This window comes from Schistocerca americana, chromosome 5 (assembly GCF_021461395.2).
Source record: "Schistocerca americana isolate TAMUIC-IGC-003095 chromosome 5, iqSchAmer2.1, whole genome shotgun sequence".
Taxonomy (NCBI): domain Eukaryota; kingdom Metazoa; phylum Arthropoda; class Insecta; order Orthoptera; family Acrididae; genus Schistocerca; species Schistocerca americana.
This window is the reverse complement of record NC_060123.1, coordinates 576,150,576-576,169,741: the sequence shown is the minus strand read 5'-3', so window position 1 is coordinate 576,169,741 and position 19,166 is coordinate 576,150,576. Positions and strand designations below refer to the sequence as shown.

General features: G+C 45.9%; 1 protein-coding gene and 1 pseudogene across 9 annotated transcripts in view; both read right to left on the bottom strand.

Annotated features, from left to right (window-relative positions):
• LOC124616074 (protein grainyhead) overlaps window positions 1-19,166 on the bottom strand; it is a 325,732-nt gene that overhangs the window by 46,161 nt on the left and 260,405 nt on the right. For all 9 annotated transcript variants that reach the window (XM_047144317.1, XM_047144313.1, XM_047144310.1 and 6 more), the window contains exons 7-8: window positions 16,213-16,307; window positions 4,780-4,836 (exon numbers count right to left, since the gene is read on the bottom strand). In XM_047144317.1, coding sequence (XP_047000273.1) covers window positions 4,780-4,836; window positions 16,213-16,307 — 152 coding nt within the window. The remainder of the gene's footprint in view (window positions 1-4,779; window positions 4,837-16,212; window positions 16,308-19,166) is intronic.
• LOC124617173 lies at window positions 3,915-4,031 on the bottom strand (annotated as a pseudogene).

Genomic DNA, 19,166 nt, shown 5'->3' with positions numbered 1-19,166 from the left:
TTAGCAGAAAAAAATCTGAGACCAGGAGGAATCGAACCTTTATCGTACAGATGACTAGCCAGTAACAGTACCCATAAATCTACTTGACCCTTACCGTTGCGCGAAACAAGCACGTCCTCTGAGTCGCCCAAAATTCTCATTATCCGTTGATATATGTCAGACACAAATGCCTCCTGCGATGCATATCAATGCAGTTACTACGGTAAGTAATAATTCTCATGTAAAATTCCGATTCGTGTTTTATGTTCAATATATGCAATAAGAACTTGCCTAATTGCTTTATCTGCTTAGAAAGTAAATGTGGATTTTTTTTTCAAGAATATTTAACAGAAGCGACTGTGACTTGTCTTTATCTTTCTGAGTGCGGTCACATTCGTAGTGATATTTCGTGGGATGTGGACAGTATCTTACACGAATTGCTGAGAAATCAAAGTCATTCGCCAAGTGGTTACTCTATAGGACGTCTAAGCGGCATTTGACTGTCAGCAGTTGGAGACGCTCCTTGGACCTTTGTAAGGTACATATGCCGTGCAGTGGGGCGATATGTATAGTTGAAAATGGTGGACACACTTCGTATGCCGTGATCACAGAGTAACATGGCAATTTTATAAGTTCCATAAGATCAGATGATAGGAGCATAAGGCTGTTGAAACCGATCATCTCGGAACAATAAAAGTGTCTACCCTGCAATGGCGGCAAACCAAGTGTGTTTTTCATTTCCGATAATATTTGCCTATTTTTTTCATAGTCAAGTGCCCGACACTCTTGACAGATCTGCTACGCAAAATCGAGCAAAATTTCTCTGATGTCAAACTGAGACGTCTCTGTGTGCGCCCTTTATTAGCACATGTTCATGCGTGTTCTACCTATAAAATACTTGATTGCGGTATCGTGTAGCTTACGGGATGCAACATCTGCGGGACTCATAATATTTATTCATTTCGACAAGACAGCGCGGGAAAGCAGATGGATGAGGATGGCAGACGTGGAACCAAGGTGCTGCATCCACTCTTCGGAACACTAAGGACTGAAGGGCCTCCTGTTCTTAAGTCACGGTTCTGCTTCGTTAGCGATACTTTTTATGGAGCTTTTCCATATCGGAAACTTCGCTGTGTAATAACCGCGTGGTCTAGTTTGAAAGTAAAATGTTAATAAATATATATAAAGAGGACTTTTGCCCTTTTTTCTTTCCGTCTCCCTCCTCTCGCTACGAAATATCGATGCAATTACTTATTAGCATGCAAATCTGAATATTGAACATGAAGCTGAATTATGCATGACTCCACGCAAATTGCGCCATCAATTAAAAAAGGGAGCGGAAATTTGCATATCGAGCGAACAACTGCTTCTTTATTCATCAATTTGGTGTTCATCATCCTTCCACACGTTTTATTGGGCGCGCCGTACGCCTGGTCCCTTTCCCGGCGCACAAGAATGCGCTGTAAGAAGTCTTTATTAGCCGCGCACCATTTCGGACAAACCATTAGGCGGGTATTTTATGGCAACATCTGCGCTTACGGGAGCACCTACATCGTCGGGCAGAAATAAGAAAAATGAAATGTGCATAGAAGAGCATGTTGAAAATTTATAATGGGCGAGTGCTGATAAGAGCGACAAAGTACCTGAACGCAGTCTTATGTTTCCGAAGAGTTATCGCGAGCATCTTGAAGAGGTTCGAAACTTAATACTTGCCGCGATAAGCTAGAAATTACTGCTCGTTTAAAGACACAAAATTACACTTCGAATTAAACTAGCTATGGTGTGTATAACATGCGTCTAAACGTTTTCTCCGTGTTTCAGCAGATATTTGCAATTTCGTTTTCGCACTGTGCAGCAGGAGTCAGCCCAAACAAATACCGCCTGTCACGTCTATTATGCGACGCCCATTGTCAACGGAAGGCGCCGGCTTGTTTCCGTTACAAGGAAAATCATTTCTAAAGCGTAATTTAACGAGCCCATTCGTTAGAGCGATCCGAAAGTAGTTATAGATCCTGGATGTGATTTTTAGGCGGTGTTCCACATCCCTCTAGGTGAGTACCGGGCTGGTCCCCATGTCCCGCCTCAGTTACACGACTCACAGACATTTGCAACACATCCGCACCTTTCCATGATTTACACTAGACGCAGACAGATGGGGTACTCTGATTCCGTCCCGCGGTGTACGGGGGGGGGGGGGGGGGGGGGGGCGGCAGGAAGGGCATCCGGCCACCCCTTCAAATAAACATAAGCGATAGATAGAATTACTGTCCCTGTTAATACATATCGATAACAGTAATATCGCACTAGCAATCTGGGACCGCTCTATAAATGAGCGCGTAAACTTCCGTTTTAAAAGTAATTTTGTTTGCAACGAGAAACAGACCGATGCTTTCCTCAACGCTTGGCTTGCAGGAAGCATAATATGATTTGTTTGGGGTGATCACAACTACATACTGAAAAACGAAATTGCATATACTTGCAAAACACAACAGAAAACGCGCGTGACGACTCTCGGGAGGGATATCCTGCATATAATATGTAATATGGGGTGTTTTTGCGAAGTGGGGACAAATGGCAGGAAAGAACTCCTAAGAGGACACGGAACAAAAAAAAAAAAAAAGATCAAATGGACACATGGCCGGAAATGTGTTCCGAGAGAGGTACATTCACTCGAAGGGGGAGATACAAGATCTTTGACAGTGTAGGTTTCAATGGTTGAAAGTGGACATGAGAACATACCACGCAAGTGGAAATTTTCTGTGTGTACTAGTGTTTTAACTCCCCTCACAAGAGGGCAGTGAATTGGAGCACCGTCGTGTAGTAGCTATATTGTCCTTCGTACCACCAAAGGAAAGTCTTCCACCACGGGAATCAGGGACAGCGGCAGGTAGTGCTGATATTCCCAAACTGTGAAGTGTTGTGGAAGGATGGTTGGTCCCACAAGGAGGACGCCAAAAATCCCCACCCATACACTGAGGCTTAACAGGTGCTGGCAGTTTGCTGCCACCATACTAAGGGGATTCTCGTTGGCCCAAAGGTGAGTGGTTTGAAAACTGAAGATATCGTTCCTCGTAATGGTGGCCTCATCTGTGAATAGGATGGATGACATAATTTCCAGCCCCAGGAGAGACCTTTTCGGCTAACTAGCGACAGAATCATCACCGCAGATTTAGGTCTATAGGTAATCATATGTGATACGGATAGTCGCAGTTGTCGTGTACAATGTTCCACATGGTTGTCTGGCCTGTCCCACGGCGATTGGCTACCTGTATGGTGCTGATACCACTGTTATTGTCAGGTATCTTTCATCTCCACCCTCAAGTGGGTGTATCTTCCTTGGAATCCATTTCCAGACATATGTCCACATGACTTATGATAATGAATACAGACCGAAGCAATGAATTAAAATTTATACCAAGGCTGGGATTTGAAACCAAGCCTCATGCTCACAAGGCAGATGAACTAATCACTTCGCCGCGCTGGCATTGTGGCTAACACAGCTGCATGGATTCCCTAGTATGGCTTCCAACGTGACACAAACTCCAATTCATGCCTCAGCCCATGTATTACGAAAGGAGGCGTACTAGGGTAATTCGTGCAGCTGTCTTAGTCACAGTGCCAGGTGACACAATGGGTGGTGAATCTGCCTAATGAACAGGAGACCAGGATTCGAATTCTGGCCTTTGTACCAATTTTAATTCATTACTTCGGCCTGTTTCCATTATCACAGATAAAGTGGAGACTTAACATGTGTCCGGAACATATCAGTACCATCCGACCGCCGTGTCATCCTCAGATGAGGGTGCGTATAGGAGGGGCGTGTGGTCAGCACACCGCTCTCCCGGTCGTTATGATGGTTTCCTTTGACAAGAGGCGCTACTATTCGGTCGAGTAGCTCGTCCTTTGGCATCACGAGGCTGAGTGCACCACGAATTTGGCAACAGCGCATGGCGGCTGGATGGTCACCCATCCAAGTACCGGCCACGCCCGACAGCGCTTAACTTCGGTGATCTCACGGGAACCGGTGCATCCACTGCGGCAAGGCCGTTGCCGAGTTAAGAAGGGGAACATCAAAATGGGCTGAGGCGTGAATTGGAGTTTTTACTAGAGAGGGTGACATATTGGGTTAATCCGTACAACTGTGTTAGCTACAGTGCTGCGGTGGTGCAGAGATTAGCGCTTCTGCCTAGTGAGTAGGGTACCTAGGTTCGAATCCCGGCCTTTGTGCAATTTTTAATTCATTGTTTCAGCTCGTTTTCAGTATTGTACATACAGTTGAGACTTAATATGTTTCTCGAACATATAATTGCATCTTTTGCTCCTTATCCGCTTAGGAATTGTTTCCTGCAGTTTGTACCTACTTAGCAATATAAGTCTGTATATGAATGTGAAATATGAATACAAAGTGACTCGTTCAACATCATTACAATTACGTGTACACATGATCCACGGGACATAAAACTGGAGTTAACAACACATATTACCCTTACTGCGCTTCTTTTCCTCGATGACTGTGAAAGTTTTTGTACACAGCAATGAGAACGCACTGCTAAGAGGAGAAAGAACTGAAGCAGCATTGTTGCATCATGTTGGCAGCTATACGGGGAGAATAACAATCGCGCTGCGGTCGTCGCCCCACGCTGTGGGCGCTCGCTCGCCCGCTCCGGAAATTACAGAACGCCGTGACGCTGAGAAATGCGCGGTCAGCGCACGTATGCAACCACTCCGATTACGGCGTCCAGATAAGTATCTAAATCACTCCTAAGTGCTGTCCGCGGGCGCGGGCGCAGTCCGACTCACCTTAACTCCCTTCTGACTGCTGAAGTCCGTGCTGAGACACTGCACCGCCACGTTGATCTGAAACAAGAGGAGAACACATACACAATGTGAACATAAATCGCGCCTGTTGCGGCGGCCAGCAGAATAATGGGTAATAGAACGGGGGCTCGCGGCGTCGATAAACGTGCCAGGATTAGGGCGGTGCCGACCGGGGGGGAGGGGGCAGGTGCTCGTTACTCGGCGTGTCTGCCTGTCAGACCGACTCGCTCTCCTCTAGTTTGTTGACCGCAGTGGCGCGGTCCTTTCTGGGTGCGTGCTCTGGAGAATCGGCGCCAAGTTTCTCTCCGATAGCAGGGTGTGTCGCACAGGGCGTTGTCGGTCCGTGCGTCTGGTCACTGGTGACCTGGTCAGTTCATTAGTGATGACTGGGTGTTGTGTGATGTCCTTAGGTTAGTTAGGTTGAAGTAGTTCTAGGGAATTGATGACCATAGCTGTTAAGTCTCAGAGTGCTCAGAGCCAGTTCATTAGTGATCAGGGGTCAGCTTTCGACTTGTGGCATGTCTCAGTGAGCAAGATAAGGCTCAAAATGTACTTCCGATTTACGTATACTAGCCACTCTGCCATAGGGAAGCATAAGAACTGCCTTGTAAATTTTTTTATTATTTATTTCAGCCTAAAAAAAGAAAGGCTCTGAATACTATGGGACTTAACATCTGAGGTCATCACTCCCCCCTAGAACTTAGAACTACTTAAACCTAACTAACCTAAGGACATCACACAACACCCAGTCATCACTAATGAACTGACCAAGTCACCAGTGACCGGACGCACGGACCGACAACGCCCTTTGCGACACACCCTGCTATCGGAGAGAAACTTGGCGCCGATTCTCCAGAGCATGCACCCAGAAAGGACCTAACATCACACACATCCATGCCCGAGGCAGGATTCGAACCTGCGATCGTAGCGGTCTCGCGGTTCCTGACTGTAGCGCCTAGAACCTCTCGGCCACTCGGGCCGGCTTTCAGCCTCAGATCACCAAAGTGATATCATTACGGGTTTCATCTTGAAACCACGTAATTATCAAATGACCTGTCTAAAAAGAGAGGGGAAAGAAGGACAAAAAGGAAGAGATCACCTGAAAATGACTTGGTAATAAATCGAAACAGGAAATAACGTAATGTGTGACCTGAGGTGACGATGTCATTCTTTGTAACAATAGGTCCACTACCAAAGCAGTCGTCTTCGCCAGACGCTGCTGCGACTCCGATGACACTATAGTTGGTGTCCAGGAATCAAATATATGTAAAATAATTTCTAGCAGCATTTGACCAAGAAAACTATGTTGGTCATCAAAATATTGTGCAGAAGCGTGCTACTGCCGTCGGTCTCAACACCCGTAAATTCTTAAGTTACCTCACAAACACCTAATGAACTGCGCTGAATTGGTAATGGATTTAATAGGAACCATTGTCCAGCAAATGTGCTTGTACACCTGTTAATTAATTTAGGTACTAAGGGAGCAAAAGCACATTTTCCACTATCATGCATCTGCTGCGGGAAATAATGACACCAGCAGCAATTTGCCATGCCTCTTATAATTATTACATTCGTCATAACGTAACTATTGTGCTAACAATGCTTGCCGGCCGAAGTGGCCGTGCGGTTAAAGGCGCTGCAGTCTGGAACCGCAGGACCGCTACGGTCGCAGGTTCGAATCCCGCCTCGGGCATGGATGTTTGTGATGTCCTTAGGTTAGTTAGGTTTAACTAGTTCTAAGTTCTAGGGGACTAATGACCTCAGCAGTTGAGTCCCATAGTGCTCAGAGCCATTTGAACCATTTGGAACAATGCTTAACACTAGCCTTGCTGCTGCATTTGAATAGGAAGCTGGCCATTAGTGGATGGAGAGACAAATAATGTGCAGTTTTACCCGTGAACATTGTACATGTACCTTATTACTGACACATTTTCTGAAAACAACAACATTTGGAACAACGCAAATGCACCACCACCACAAGCACCACCTCCACCACCTCAAAAAACTGGCAGACACAGCAGCAGCAGCTGCTGCCAGAACAGCTATGTCACGATTGCAGCATTAAATTTCTATTGTATTGGTTGCAATATCCAGGGCGAAACGACTCAAGATGACGCGTTCATACTGGAAAACAGAACAAGACATCCAAGACTCTTCAATTTTCTGACATTTCGAGGTGCTGTTCTAAAACGTAAACTAACTTTCGAAGTGGGTACCATATCATGGTGCGTTAAACCCTAATTTTCCCTCGATGCCGAATACTCGTGTCTCCCTCGCAGTTTTTCGCAATTTTTTGTCGAAAAGGCGAAGTTCGTCCGTTACTTCGTCACCTCCTCTTATTTCCGCTGTACCCTTCTCTTAATGCCGGCCGAAGTGGCCGTGCGGTTAAAGGCGCTGCAGCCTGGAACCGCAAGACCGCTACGGTCGCAGGTTCGAATCCTGCCTTGGGCATGGATGTTTGTGATGTCCTTAGGTTAGTTAGGTTTAACTAGTTCTAAGTTCTAGGGGACTAATGATCTCAGCAGTTGAGTCCCATAGTGCTCAGAGCCATTTGAACCTTCTCTTAATGGCCAGGAGCTGTCAATAGACCGTAAATTAAATGTGGCATCTGCTGATACTTCCAGTCATCTTGTACGGCTCTATGGCATCAGGTACGAACCTCTTATACCTCCAAACCTTCCAAAACAAAGCAATCCGTATAGTAAAAGGAACTAACAGATACTTCCTCGACACATACATTAGATAACAGAGAAAGCCACCGTCTACTCCCTTATTCAGAACAAATAAAATTTTATGAACAATCACAAACTTCGCCCCACGTCTTGATCCAAGATCTAGGGAATGAACCTCTTGATGCTTCGCGCAGAAGGCCCAAACTGACCAAAACACGACAATTTATAGATGAACACCCGAACGTACGCTACCGTACCAGTAAGCGGCGATCAAAAATTTTCCGTTCGAAGACCGTACTGTCCAGAATCGGTATGCTAATCAAGCAATATCGCCGTGTGCGTTAAAGCAATTATCCCAGCGACGCATCAGGTTGAAGTTATCCGTTTAGAAAAATAAGCGTGTCCTGCTGCTTGAAGGAGTCCGTAACTGCCTATTGCACATTCTCGTCCGACAGTTATCATCGTCCCTTCAATGCATTTTTTAATGGTCCGAAGGCGTCTTGATCGAATGGGGAGACATCAAGGCTATAGGGTGCCTTCTCACACAATGAACTAGGCTGGCCTCCCAGATCGACCGGCGTCTCATGTCGAATCGCAACCAGCATTGTGGTTTTCGACAGACGTGCTGGCCCATACACATTCATCATTCTTCGATGGATGTCTACCGGTGTTCGTCCTTCGGCAACCAAGAAAAGAACAACAACACGCTGATTCTGTTTAGACACATTCGGTAATAACGTTGCCATAACTCTTGTTTCCGCATTTGCCGCATTCACGGCGTGAAGCCACGAATGCCACAATGCTTCCTTTCCTAAATGTCAGTGCTTATATACCTGCACCCGCCAGGATAGCCGAGCGCGCTAACGCGCTGCTTCCTGGACTCGGGTAGGCGCGCCGGCTCCGGATCGAATCCGCCCGGCGTATTAACGACGAGGGCCGGTGTGCCGGCCAGCCTGGATGTGGTTTTTAGGCGGTTTTTCACATCCCCCTAGGTGAATACCGGGCTGGTCCCCACGTCCCGCCTCAGTTACACGGCTCGTAGGCATCTGAACACTTTCGCACTATTCCATGGATTACACTAGTCGCAGACAGTTGGGGTACACTAATTCCTTCACAGGGGGGTACGGGGTGGCGGCAGGAAGGGCATCCTGCCACCCCTTCAACTAACATTGCCACATCCGATGAACCATGCCGACCCTGCGTACCAGCGGGATAAACGGCACAAGCAAAAGAAAGAAAGAAAAGAAAGTGCTTATATACCGGAGTCGCTCCGCGTTGCACATACGCTGGGGCAACACCCTCAAACGAGACTTTTTGATCGCCCCCTATAGTTACACAAATTTTCATCACTCAAATTCCCGTTTTCTAGACCACTCTAGCGCAGTTTGGAGTCAGATGGTTAAAATGGAGAAAAATCAGCGTTGCCCTCTTCGAAGAGGGACATTGCGTTCGACTGGCTGCAGTAGACAAATTTGCTTCAGATTATTGTGTTGGCGTCTACGCGGCGCTAGTCTGCACGTTTCTCCTCACTGCATGGGCATACGCCGCCGTTTATACACCGGTCAGTTCACCAAACGTTGTAGCAGACGCGCCTTGTAATAGCGATCTGGCTGGGAATGCAGCCACTGCTTCTTGTACTAGATGTCGCTCGCGACTCGGGATCGGGCGCAACGCCGGGTGCCGCGTCTGCATGCCGGCACGTCCCGAAACCCGATAATGGCGGCCATCGTTCACGAACCGCGCGGCCCCGATAACGACCGCCTCGGCAGTCGTCCGAGACGACAATTTATGGAGCTCGGCCGGCGACTCATTCCGGAAGCACAGGAGCGCGCGGTTGCTGGCGGCTGTGTAACGGTGCGGACGCGACCCGCCAATCTCTTCTAATTAGTGGACGGACTCGTGAGGCACGCTGATCGGCATTTGTCAACGACAGCAGCGGCGCACAGTGCGATTGTTCAGGCGGGGACGGCGATAGCGGCCGGGCACTCTCCTACTCCCCCGCGAGCCGCAGAAATAATTGGTAATGCGGCGATAGCATCGGCATAGCTGCCGTGCCGTGTTCAAATATATCGGCGCTATTTGTTTACCCCGTGACGCTTGAGCGACCGCGCGGCTGCTGGCTACCGGATGAGCAGTTCGTAGCTGCCGGTCATGCTCGCTTGCCTTCACAGAGGCGCTCTACCGGGCATATACCTTTCAGCTGCACTCCATTTCGGCGCTTTTCGTGGACAACAGACGGCTGAGGCGTGTGTACGTAGCGTGCCGCGGCGCGCTTGTAGTTGCCAGTGTTGTTGTTGTTGTTGTTCAAAAATGGTTCAAATGGCTCTGAGCACTATGCTACTTAACTTCTGAGGTCATCAGTCACCTAGAACTTAGAACTAATTAAACCTAACTAACCTAAGGACGCCACACACATCCATGCCCGAGGCAGGATTCGAACCGGCGACCGTAGCGGTCGCTCGGCTCCAGACTGTAGCGCCTCGAACCGCACGGCCACTCCGGCCGGCCTGTTGTTGTTGTTGTTGTTGTTGTTGTTGTTGATGATGATGATGATAATGATGATGTGGACAGAGGAAAGGGGAACGGTGAAATCAAATCGTGGCAAAAAGTCACAACTTTTGAAAAGCATCACCCCAGTGTGATGTGGAGCGTACAAGGGACCATTTTCTTGGAAGGGGTAGAAAGCGTAACTTTTTTTTGAAGATTATTATTGAGATTAGTTTTTCCCTTGAATGGTTTCCAGTACTTGTCGAGAGCTATAAGGCTGCAGACATCGGTTACAGCCGGCCCACGATTTTAACACGATATGCTGAGCTATCATTCCTCCACGGTGGGATTACTGAAGAAGGGACGCCTTAAGGTGGACCTCGTTCACGATCCTCGGCCAGTCAGGTACTAAACCAATACTACTACCAAAAAATTCTCCAAAGACTTCGAAAATGAGTCCTTCGTGTTCGTCCACACAGTACTAACAAGGGAACCTCCCCACCGCACCCCCCTCAAATTTAGTTGTAAGTTGGCACAGTGGATAGGCCTTGAAAAACTGAACACAGATCAATCGAAAAAACAGGAAGAAGTTGTGTGGATATACAAACTGAGTAGTCCATGCGCAAGATAGACTATCCCTCATGTTGCCTGAGCTCAGGAGCGCCGTGGTTAGCGTGAGCAGCTGCGGAACGAGAGGTCCTTGGTTCACGTCTTCCCTCGTGTGAAAAGTTTACTTTTTTATTTTCAGACAATTGTTATCTGTCCGTCCGTCCGTGCGATGGATTTGACGGTCTACACACGAAAAAATTTGAAAACGTTAAAAACATATGTTTTGACAGAGCACAGGGAAAACTGTGCGACTGTGAAACTGTTGCATTCATTTGTTGCAGTTTATGTGACAGACAAACTCTTACGTTTTCATCACTTTTTTGGGAGTGATTATCATATCCACAAGAAAACCTAAATCGCAAAGTGTACAAGTTAGGTGGGGTCGACAACATATTCCTGTCATATGACGCACATGCTGTCACCAGTGTCGTATAGAATACATCAGACGTGTTTGCCTGTGGAGGAATCTGTTGACCTATGACCTTGCGATCAAATGTTTTCGGTTCCCATTGGAGAGGCACGTCCTTTCGTCTACTAATCGCACTGTTTTGCGGTGCGGTCGCATAACACAGACACTAAACTTATTACAGTGAACAGAGACGTCAATGAACGAACGGACAGATCATAACTTTGCGAAAATAAAGAAAGTAAACTTTTCACTCGAGGGAAGACTTGAACCAAGGACCTCTCGTTCCGCAGCTGCTGACGCTAACCATGGGACCACGGCGCTCCTGAGCTCAGACTATCCTTGATGTTGCATATCTTGCGCATGGACTACTCAGTTTGTATATTTTGCTTATTTTTTTTATAGTTCCACACAACTTCTACCTGTTTTCTCGATTGATCTGTGTTCAGTTTTTCAAGGCCTATCCACTGTGCCAACTTATAACTAAATCTGAGGGGGGTGCGATGGGGAGGTTCCCTTGTAAGTACTGGATCCTGCATCACGATAATGCACCATCCCATACTGCATTGTCTGTTGGGCAGATTTTGACATCGAAGCGAATTGCATTGCTACCACAATCTCATTCACCGGACGTGGCACTGATTGCCTTTTTTTATTTCCAAAAGTGAAGTTAGCTGTTAAAAGGGACCGTTTTGAAACAGTACAGGACATTTAAACGGGTGTAACATGGGCTTTTGCTGGTATACTGGAAGACGAGTTTCAGAGATGCTGCCAATAATGGAGCAACGTTGCAGTAAGTATGTGCTGGCTGAAGGGAGTTACTTTGAAGGTGATACCAGTCATGTTAGTTAAAAATGTAAGTGAAGGCGTTTTTTTCGGACCAGTCTCAGTACCTCGCGTATCATGTCATTTCTAGAAACACAGAATCTACTCTGTAGGAATCAACATGGATTCCGGAAACAGCGATCGAGTGAGACCCAACTCGCTTTATTTGTTCATGAGACCCAGAAAATATGAGATACAGGCTCCCACGTAGATGCCATTTTCCTTGACTTCCGGAAGGGGTTCGATACAGTTCCGCTCTGTCGCCTGATAAACAAAGTAAGAGCCTACGAAATATCAGACCAGCTGTGTTTTTAGCAAACGGAAGACAGCATGTTGTTCTCAATGGAGAGACGTCTACAGACGTTAAAGTAACCTCTGGCGTGCCACAGGGGAATGTTATGGGACCATTGCTTTTCACCATATATGTAAATGACCTAGTAGATAATGTCGGAAGTTTCATGCGGCTTTTCGCAGATGATGCTGTAGTATACAGAGAAGTTGCAGCATTAGAAAAATGCACCGAAATGCAGGAAGATCTGCAGCGGATAGGCACTTGGCGCAGGGAGTGGCAACTGACCCTTAACATAGACAAATGTAATGTATTGCGAATACATAGAAAGAAGGATCCTTTATTGTATGATTATATGATAGCGGAACAAACACTGGTAGCAGTTACTTCTGTAAAATATCTGGGAGTATGCGTGCGGAACGATTTGAAGTGGAATGATCATATAAAATTAATTGTTGGTAAGGCGGGTGCCAGTTTGAGATTCATTGGGAGAGTCCTTAGAAAATGTAGTCCACCAACAAAGGAGGTGGCTTACAAAACACTCGTTCGACCTGTATTTGAGTATTGCTCATCAGTGTGGGATCCGTACCAGGTCGGGTTGACGGACGAGATAGAGAAGATCCATAGAAGAGCGGCTCGTTTCGTCACAGGGTTATGTGGTAAGCGTGATAACGTTACGGAGATGTTTAGCAAATTCAAGTGGCAGAATCTGCAAGAGAGGCGCTCTGCATCGCGGTGTAGCTTGCTGTCCGGGTTTCGAGAGGGTGCGTTTCTGGATGAGGTATCGAATATATTGCTTCCCCCTACTTATACCTCCCAAGGAGATCACGAATGTAAAATTAGAGAGATTCGAGCGCGCACGGAGGCTTTCCGGCAGTCGTTCTTCCCGCGGACCATACGCGACTGGAACAGGAAAGGGAGGTAATGACAGTGGCACGTAAAGTGCCCTCCGCTACACACCGTTGGGTGGCTTGCGGAGTATAAATGTAGATGTACCTTATTGTCGCACGTCGTATGTACTACTTTCTCACAGCAATGTAAAAGTCATAGAGTGACGAAGACGAATACTAAGCGGCTTAAAGCGAAAGTTGATGAGGTACCTGGGTGTCAGTACGCTTAAGAGAAGCTGCTTTTCGAAGAGTAATGGAGCGACAGGTGGAGTAGGCGTGGTACTGATGCTGTGTTACGTAACGGGAGCGGAGGCTGGCGGGTCCCACACGTGGGGCCGGCACGGCAGCGGTCCACCTGCAGCGGGCGCGACTGTCGGCCCGCGGGCAGATAAGTCTTCAGCTCCGGCCGCGTCACGCGATCCGGTGCGGTGCGGCGCTCCGGCGCAACGCGGGTAATTAGGTAGCCCGCTCGCCTGCCGTTAATTGTTGTCGTAAATCGTGCGGCCGCCTCTGCCCCACGCACCGCTCGCACGCACACACGTAACGCTCCGGCTGCAGAGGAGACCTATCGCAATTAAAGTTTCCCGCGATATTGTTTACTGGCTGTAAAGTGCTTGCACGAAATGACGCCGAAAACTCCGTAAAATGCGGCTTCCACGCTGCCATTACGGCTCTCGCACTTAAAATACGACAGCTCTGATGAGATGTGAATTGCCCCGGTAATTCCCCCCCGCGTGTGAGAGCGTGGCGTCACACGTGTGTTGTACGCTTGCTGGTTCGTCGTTTACGTTAGACGTCGCGGTTGTAAAATAGAATGTTGTGCAATTTTCTACACTACTACTCAAGCACTGGGTTCATGAAAGTGTAAAACAAAGATTTGTAAATTAACTCCCGGTGAATGAATCTCCAATACAGCTTTCTACTGCTGGGTCCCGCGTCTTCGTGCAAAACACAAATTTTTCTCCGTTCTTTTCTTTTTCTTTTTTCCAAAGAAAATTCTTAGACAGGGTGCAACAAAATTCCTTTACAGTCTTTGAGGACAGGTTCCCCACTCAAAAACTAGGAAAAAAAGGCAAGTAATCGTGGGCTCCAAAATGAATATCGAAGGAATTGTAAGCATATGCTCATCTTCCCTACTGCTGAACTCATCTCTTCTATTGAACAAGGGCTCATAGCTTTTAAGGTATGCATTGTAAAGCCCATGTTTACTAGACGTTTTTTTCTTATTTTGTTATATATTTCTTCCTCTGAAAATATGGAAACCAAAGAGCTCGCAGTAGGGCAGATGTGTTTCACAATAACGAAGATGAACAATAGCTGATAGTTCTTAAGGTATGCATTTTAGAGCCAATATTTGCTGCACTTTTTTTTCTTGCTTTGGTGTAAGGAACCTATCCTCAAAATCTGTAAAGAGAATTTAGTTATACTGTGTATGGTTGAGAACCTGAAAACGGGAAGTGGTTTACGCATGACAGGACAAGAAAACTTTTTCCCCTGATAAATCCATCTGTTTAGCGTGGTATCATTTATTCAGGCATTCTAGTTACTGATATCATCAGATCAAAACTTAGAACTCGTAACACATCCAGCTTATGGATAGGGTTTATTCCAACTGACACTGAAATTGGTTTTACGAATTTCTAGGTTTTAATACGATGGCAGCAGCCGAAACATGGCAATAAGCAAAAATACAGTAACCAATCTTGTGAATCGTGAAAATTCATGAACATCTTGCGCTAATTTAGGGAATTTATTCCTCTCATCAATAAGGAGAATATGTATGCATATATTTTTCCTGTGAACCTGTCTACTCTTAGGGCATCACGAACCAAAGGATGATTTACTCAAATACTTGTAGTGTAAATACGAGTTAAAGCCCTTTTCGCCTCCAATAGAACGGTAAGAAATGTTGACAACGCTTTTATCTGACTTTTTTCGCACATAATTATGCTCTTCTTCATGAAGTGTATTTGTTGTGCTTTAAACTCTCTCGTGCATGCAGTCTGATGGATTGGTCATTGTAGAAATGCTTTACAATGCCATAATGTGTTATCTGGCTACTCCTGCTCACTGACATTGTGAAGTTAAAGAATTACAAGCAGTATATTCGCTGGGCAAACATACAAATAAACATGTTTTTGTTGTGTCACATGTAACTGTCGTGCAGCAATTATTTTGTTTATGGCGATGAAGGTAAAACCTGTTGGGAAAAATCTACTCTTCTCGAATACGAACAAGGTTGCCAAGCTTATAGTCTCCATTCGACGGGCGGATGCATACTATCAATGTCACAATTCGGTCAAGTCAGTTAGGAGGCCAACGAACTGATTCATTTATAAATGCCACGATAGCCGTAACTGGTTGTCTCATAATTGGAAACTGGGACTCCAATCTCTGACTAGCATACAGCATGTTCGATGCGACCCGTATATTTCGCTAGTCATGTTAGCAGGGACACTCTCGCGATCAAGAGCGACTTTCTAGTAGCGTCTTGCTTTATAAATTGTTGGTTGATTCCTTCTTGAAAGCACCGCCTGAACGGGCGGTGAAAGTGCCGGCTTATGACGTAGATTCAGACTAGGGACCAGCCGCTTCGAAAAGGGCCAGCCGCTTCGAAAAGGGCCAGGAACTTCTAGAACCAGCTACTTTGAGAAGGATAAGCCATTTCAAGAACGATCAGCCATTTCAAGAACGACCAGCCACTTCAAGAGTCAGACTCTCGCCGCGGAGGCCAAAATTAATGGCTAAGTAGGTGTGTGCTGATCGCTCGCTAGCAATCTGAGAACGCGTTGCTGCGATACATTAAACTGAAGTTGGAAAGGAGCTGTCTCGAGATGGCACAGTAGCTGAATAATAAAGACAACGCTCCGGATCTGAGGTGCGCGGCCGGTTAACGGTGACCAGCGGGCGATTGGAGCCCGGGGCGGGTGTCTCGCTGCCGGGGCTGGAGCGGCTATACATATTAATGAGTCGGTCGCCGCCGCTACCGGGCAATCAGCGTGCCACTGCACATTTTGTGCGGGACGTTAGACTATCGAAACTCGTGCTCTTAACGGGGCCTCACTATTTTCATAATAGCGCCGCTGCTACCATTTGCAATTATTCAAATTGATTGCCGCCGCCGCCGCTGCTGTCGTTGTCGTTGGCAGGGCCGCGGGCGGACCGGCCGCTGTGTGTGTACAGCGGGCAGTTCGCCCTCGAAGGCGAAAGATCTCGGGGCGCGGTGCGCTAGCTCACCTTTGCAGAACTCTCCAGCGGGTTCCAGTAGACAGCGATGGCGTTGTGCGACACTTCCTCTATACAGCCCACCAGGCCGACGCTGTTCTTCGTATCTGGAACACACAACGTTCACGCTGACATAGGACGGTACACTCCAGTGACACATGCTTAAGCATACTTGCACAACGGCTCCTTCGTACGGAGACACAGATTGTAGTGTACAACAGAATCCATTGACAACTGAGAGCTCTTCAGTGATGTTATCAGAGTGCTTTGACGTATGGAACCTATGACCTTGCATGAGTGCACAATCGCTCGTCCCCAGGGAACACATATTACAGTTTTTTTATGAAATAATGTATACTGCAACTTTCACTTGTTATTAATAATTTATTAGCACGAGGCGCTTCTGCAGCATGCTGCCATCATCAGGTGCTTTTACAGTTACTTTTACATTGTAATTAACATTGTAATTAATACGAAATGAGGTTAGTTTCCTTTTTTGTGTGCCGGGGTGGCTATATGTCGAAAAAGACGCCTGTTCAGGAAGATAAAAATGCTGTGGTGTGTACACCATGTGATAAGAATGATTAGTCATTTTTTTTAGTGCATTTCGTTGTATCGCACACTGAGCACAGTACCAGGTTCAACACAACTTAACACTTTCACAATAATTTGTTTATATCAATCCGAAGAGTCTCAGAAGCTAAGATAAACCAGTTTCTATTGCTAAAACTGGAGTATACCGTGAAGATGCAACATTTATGTCTAGATGTACTTATGTCATGGCAAATATTAGGTGATTAGTTGATAAAAGTAATTTTCCTCAACTAAATGAGCATTTAACATTACAGAAATTTTTAAAGAAGTTAATATTGTTTCTTTCCAGTTCATCATTTACTACCACGTCTCCATTTGCTGTGCCATGAATAAATATTTCCAGTTCTACACGTAAGTCCATTTCGTGTCCCTTGTCCATTTTATGTAATATATGAAGATCATACGCAATATCATGGAATGGGTGGCCCGTGTTTTTTCACGTGAGTGACTATTGTTAGTTTGGTAGACATTTATATGGTCGCTGTATCTTTTTTGGAAGTCTTACCTTCTGAGACTCTTTGGACTGACGTCAAAAAATGATTGTCAAAGTGTTAAGTTGTGATGTACTTTTTTCTGTGCCCTATGTGCCAGACAACGAGATTACCAACAAAATGTAAGTAAATACAGTAATAAAACGTCTAATCATGCTTATCACACAATGTACACACTACAACATATTTACCTTCCTGAATAGGTGCCTTTTTCGACACATATCCTCACTGGCACACGCAGCAAAGGAAACTAACCTAACTTAATATTAATTACAATGTGAAAGCAACTGTAAATGCACCTGATGAAGGCAGCCTGCTGCCAAAACGCATCGTGGTATTAAAATATTTGTAAGATGGTGACTGTTGCATTATACGTTATTTCATAAAAATATTATAATACAGCCCTTAAATAACATCCATACAACAGGGATAAATTTAAGTTAAACAAAATACAGCGTACAACAGAATCCATCGACAATGGAGGACTATTCAGAGATGTTGGCAGAGTGCTTTGATGTAAGTAACCAGTGACCTCCGGAATAATATTGCATACGACAAATGGAACAGTTAACACGTTCGCTGCCATCGGCGCACCAGCGCGCCCGGCCGATACTGGTGCACATGCCGTGGACGCGCCTGCGCGGCGAGAGTCTCAGCTGTTGCGAGGCACCACGGTTTAGTCGGGCACAGCCATTCGGTGTGCTTTATTGCGCGCAGGCACTCTAAGAACGTATTGCTTTCAATTTTTACGGGTGCGGTTCGCATTTTTCCCCTACAGTTTTTCTCTGTTGTGGGACTGAAAATGGAAAACAATCGTGACACGGCGGGCCCTTCAGAACCTAAGAAACGCAAAATACGGGACACCATAAACGTACAAAAACTAACGGATGCGGAATTATTACGAATATCAGAAGAAAGCGATTCGGAAACGGAATTGGCCGGTGGGGAGGACGGGTGGGAATCCAGTGAAGAGTCTGACGGAGCCGAGTTTGCTTTAGATAAGACAGTTGTGAATCCAAGCGACAGGGAAAGGGCAGAAGGGGTGGTAACAAGTGGTGACGTAGCTGATACAATGGTTGCATGGGAATGCGAGCCAGTTGGAATGGTAAACTGCCCGTTTATAAAAAATGAGGGACTTTTAATTCAACCAACAGGAAACACTCCTTTAGATTATTTTCGTCTCTTGTTGTCGGATGAATTTCTATTGAAAGTTGTAGAAGGAACAAATAGAAACGCAACTGAATTATTCCTTTCTGTGGGAACCAAAGAACAATCACGAATAAATTGTTGGAAAGATGTGACAGGTGGCGAATTGTTAGTGTTCTTGGGAGTTTTCCTGCACATGGGAAATGTAAAGATGAGGAAGTTGCAGGACTATTGGAAAAAGAACCCGTTATTTCACGTGAAAGGAATTGCCGATAGTATTTCACGAAATCGTTTTCTTCTAATACTACGTACATTGCATTTTTCTGAAAATCCAAAACACCAAAACAGGGCGAACCAAAACCATCCGACAGGTTGTATACAATACGTCGAGTTACCAATTTTTTCAATGAAAGGATATGCCATGTGTACTACCCTGGACGGGAACTGTCACTGGACGAATAAGTAATCCTTTGGCGTGGAAGATTACTTTTCCGCCAATACATCAAAAATAAAAAGCACAAATATGGCATAAAGCTATATATTTTGGCAACTCCCACTGGAATGGTCCTAAAGTTCGCGGTATACAGTGGCATGCTGGACGATTTAGGAGGAAGAGACATGCGCAAAAAATTGTTCTTCATTTACTGGATGAAAAGTTGAATGCTGGTCACCACGTGTACATGGACAATTACTATAATAGCTTCGCATTGACTAAGTTGCTCCTGGATAGGAAGT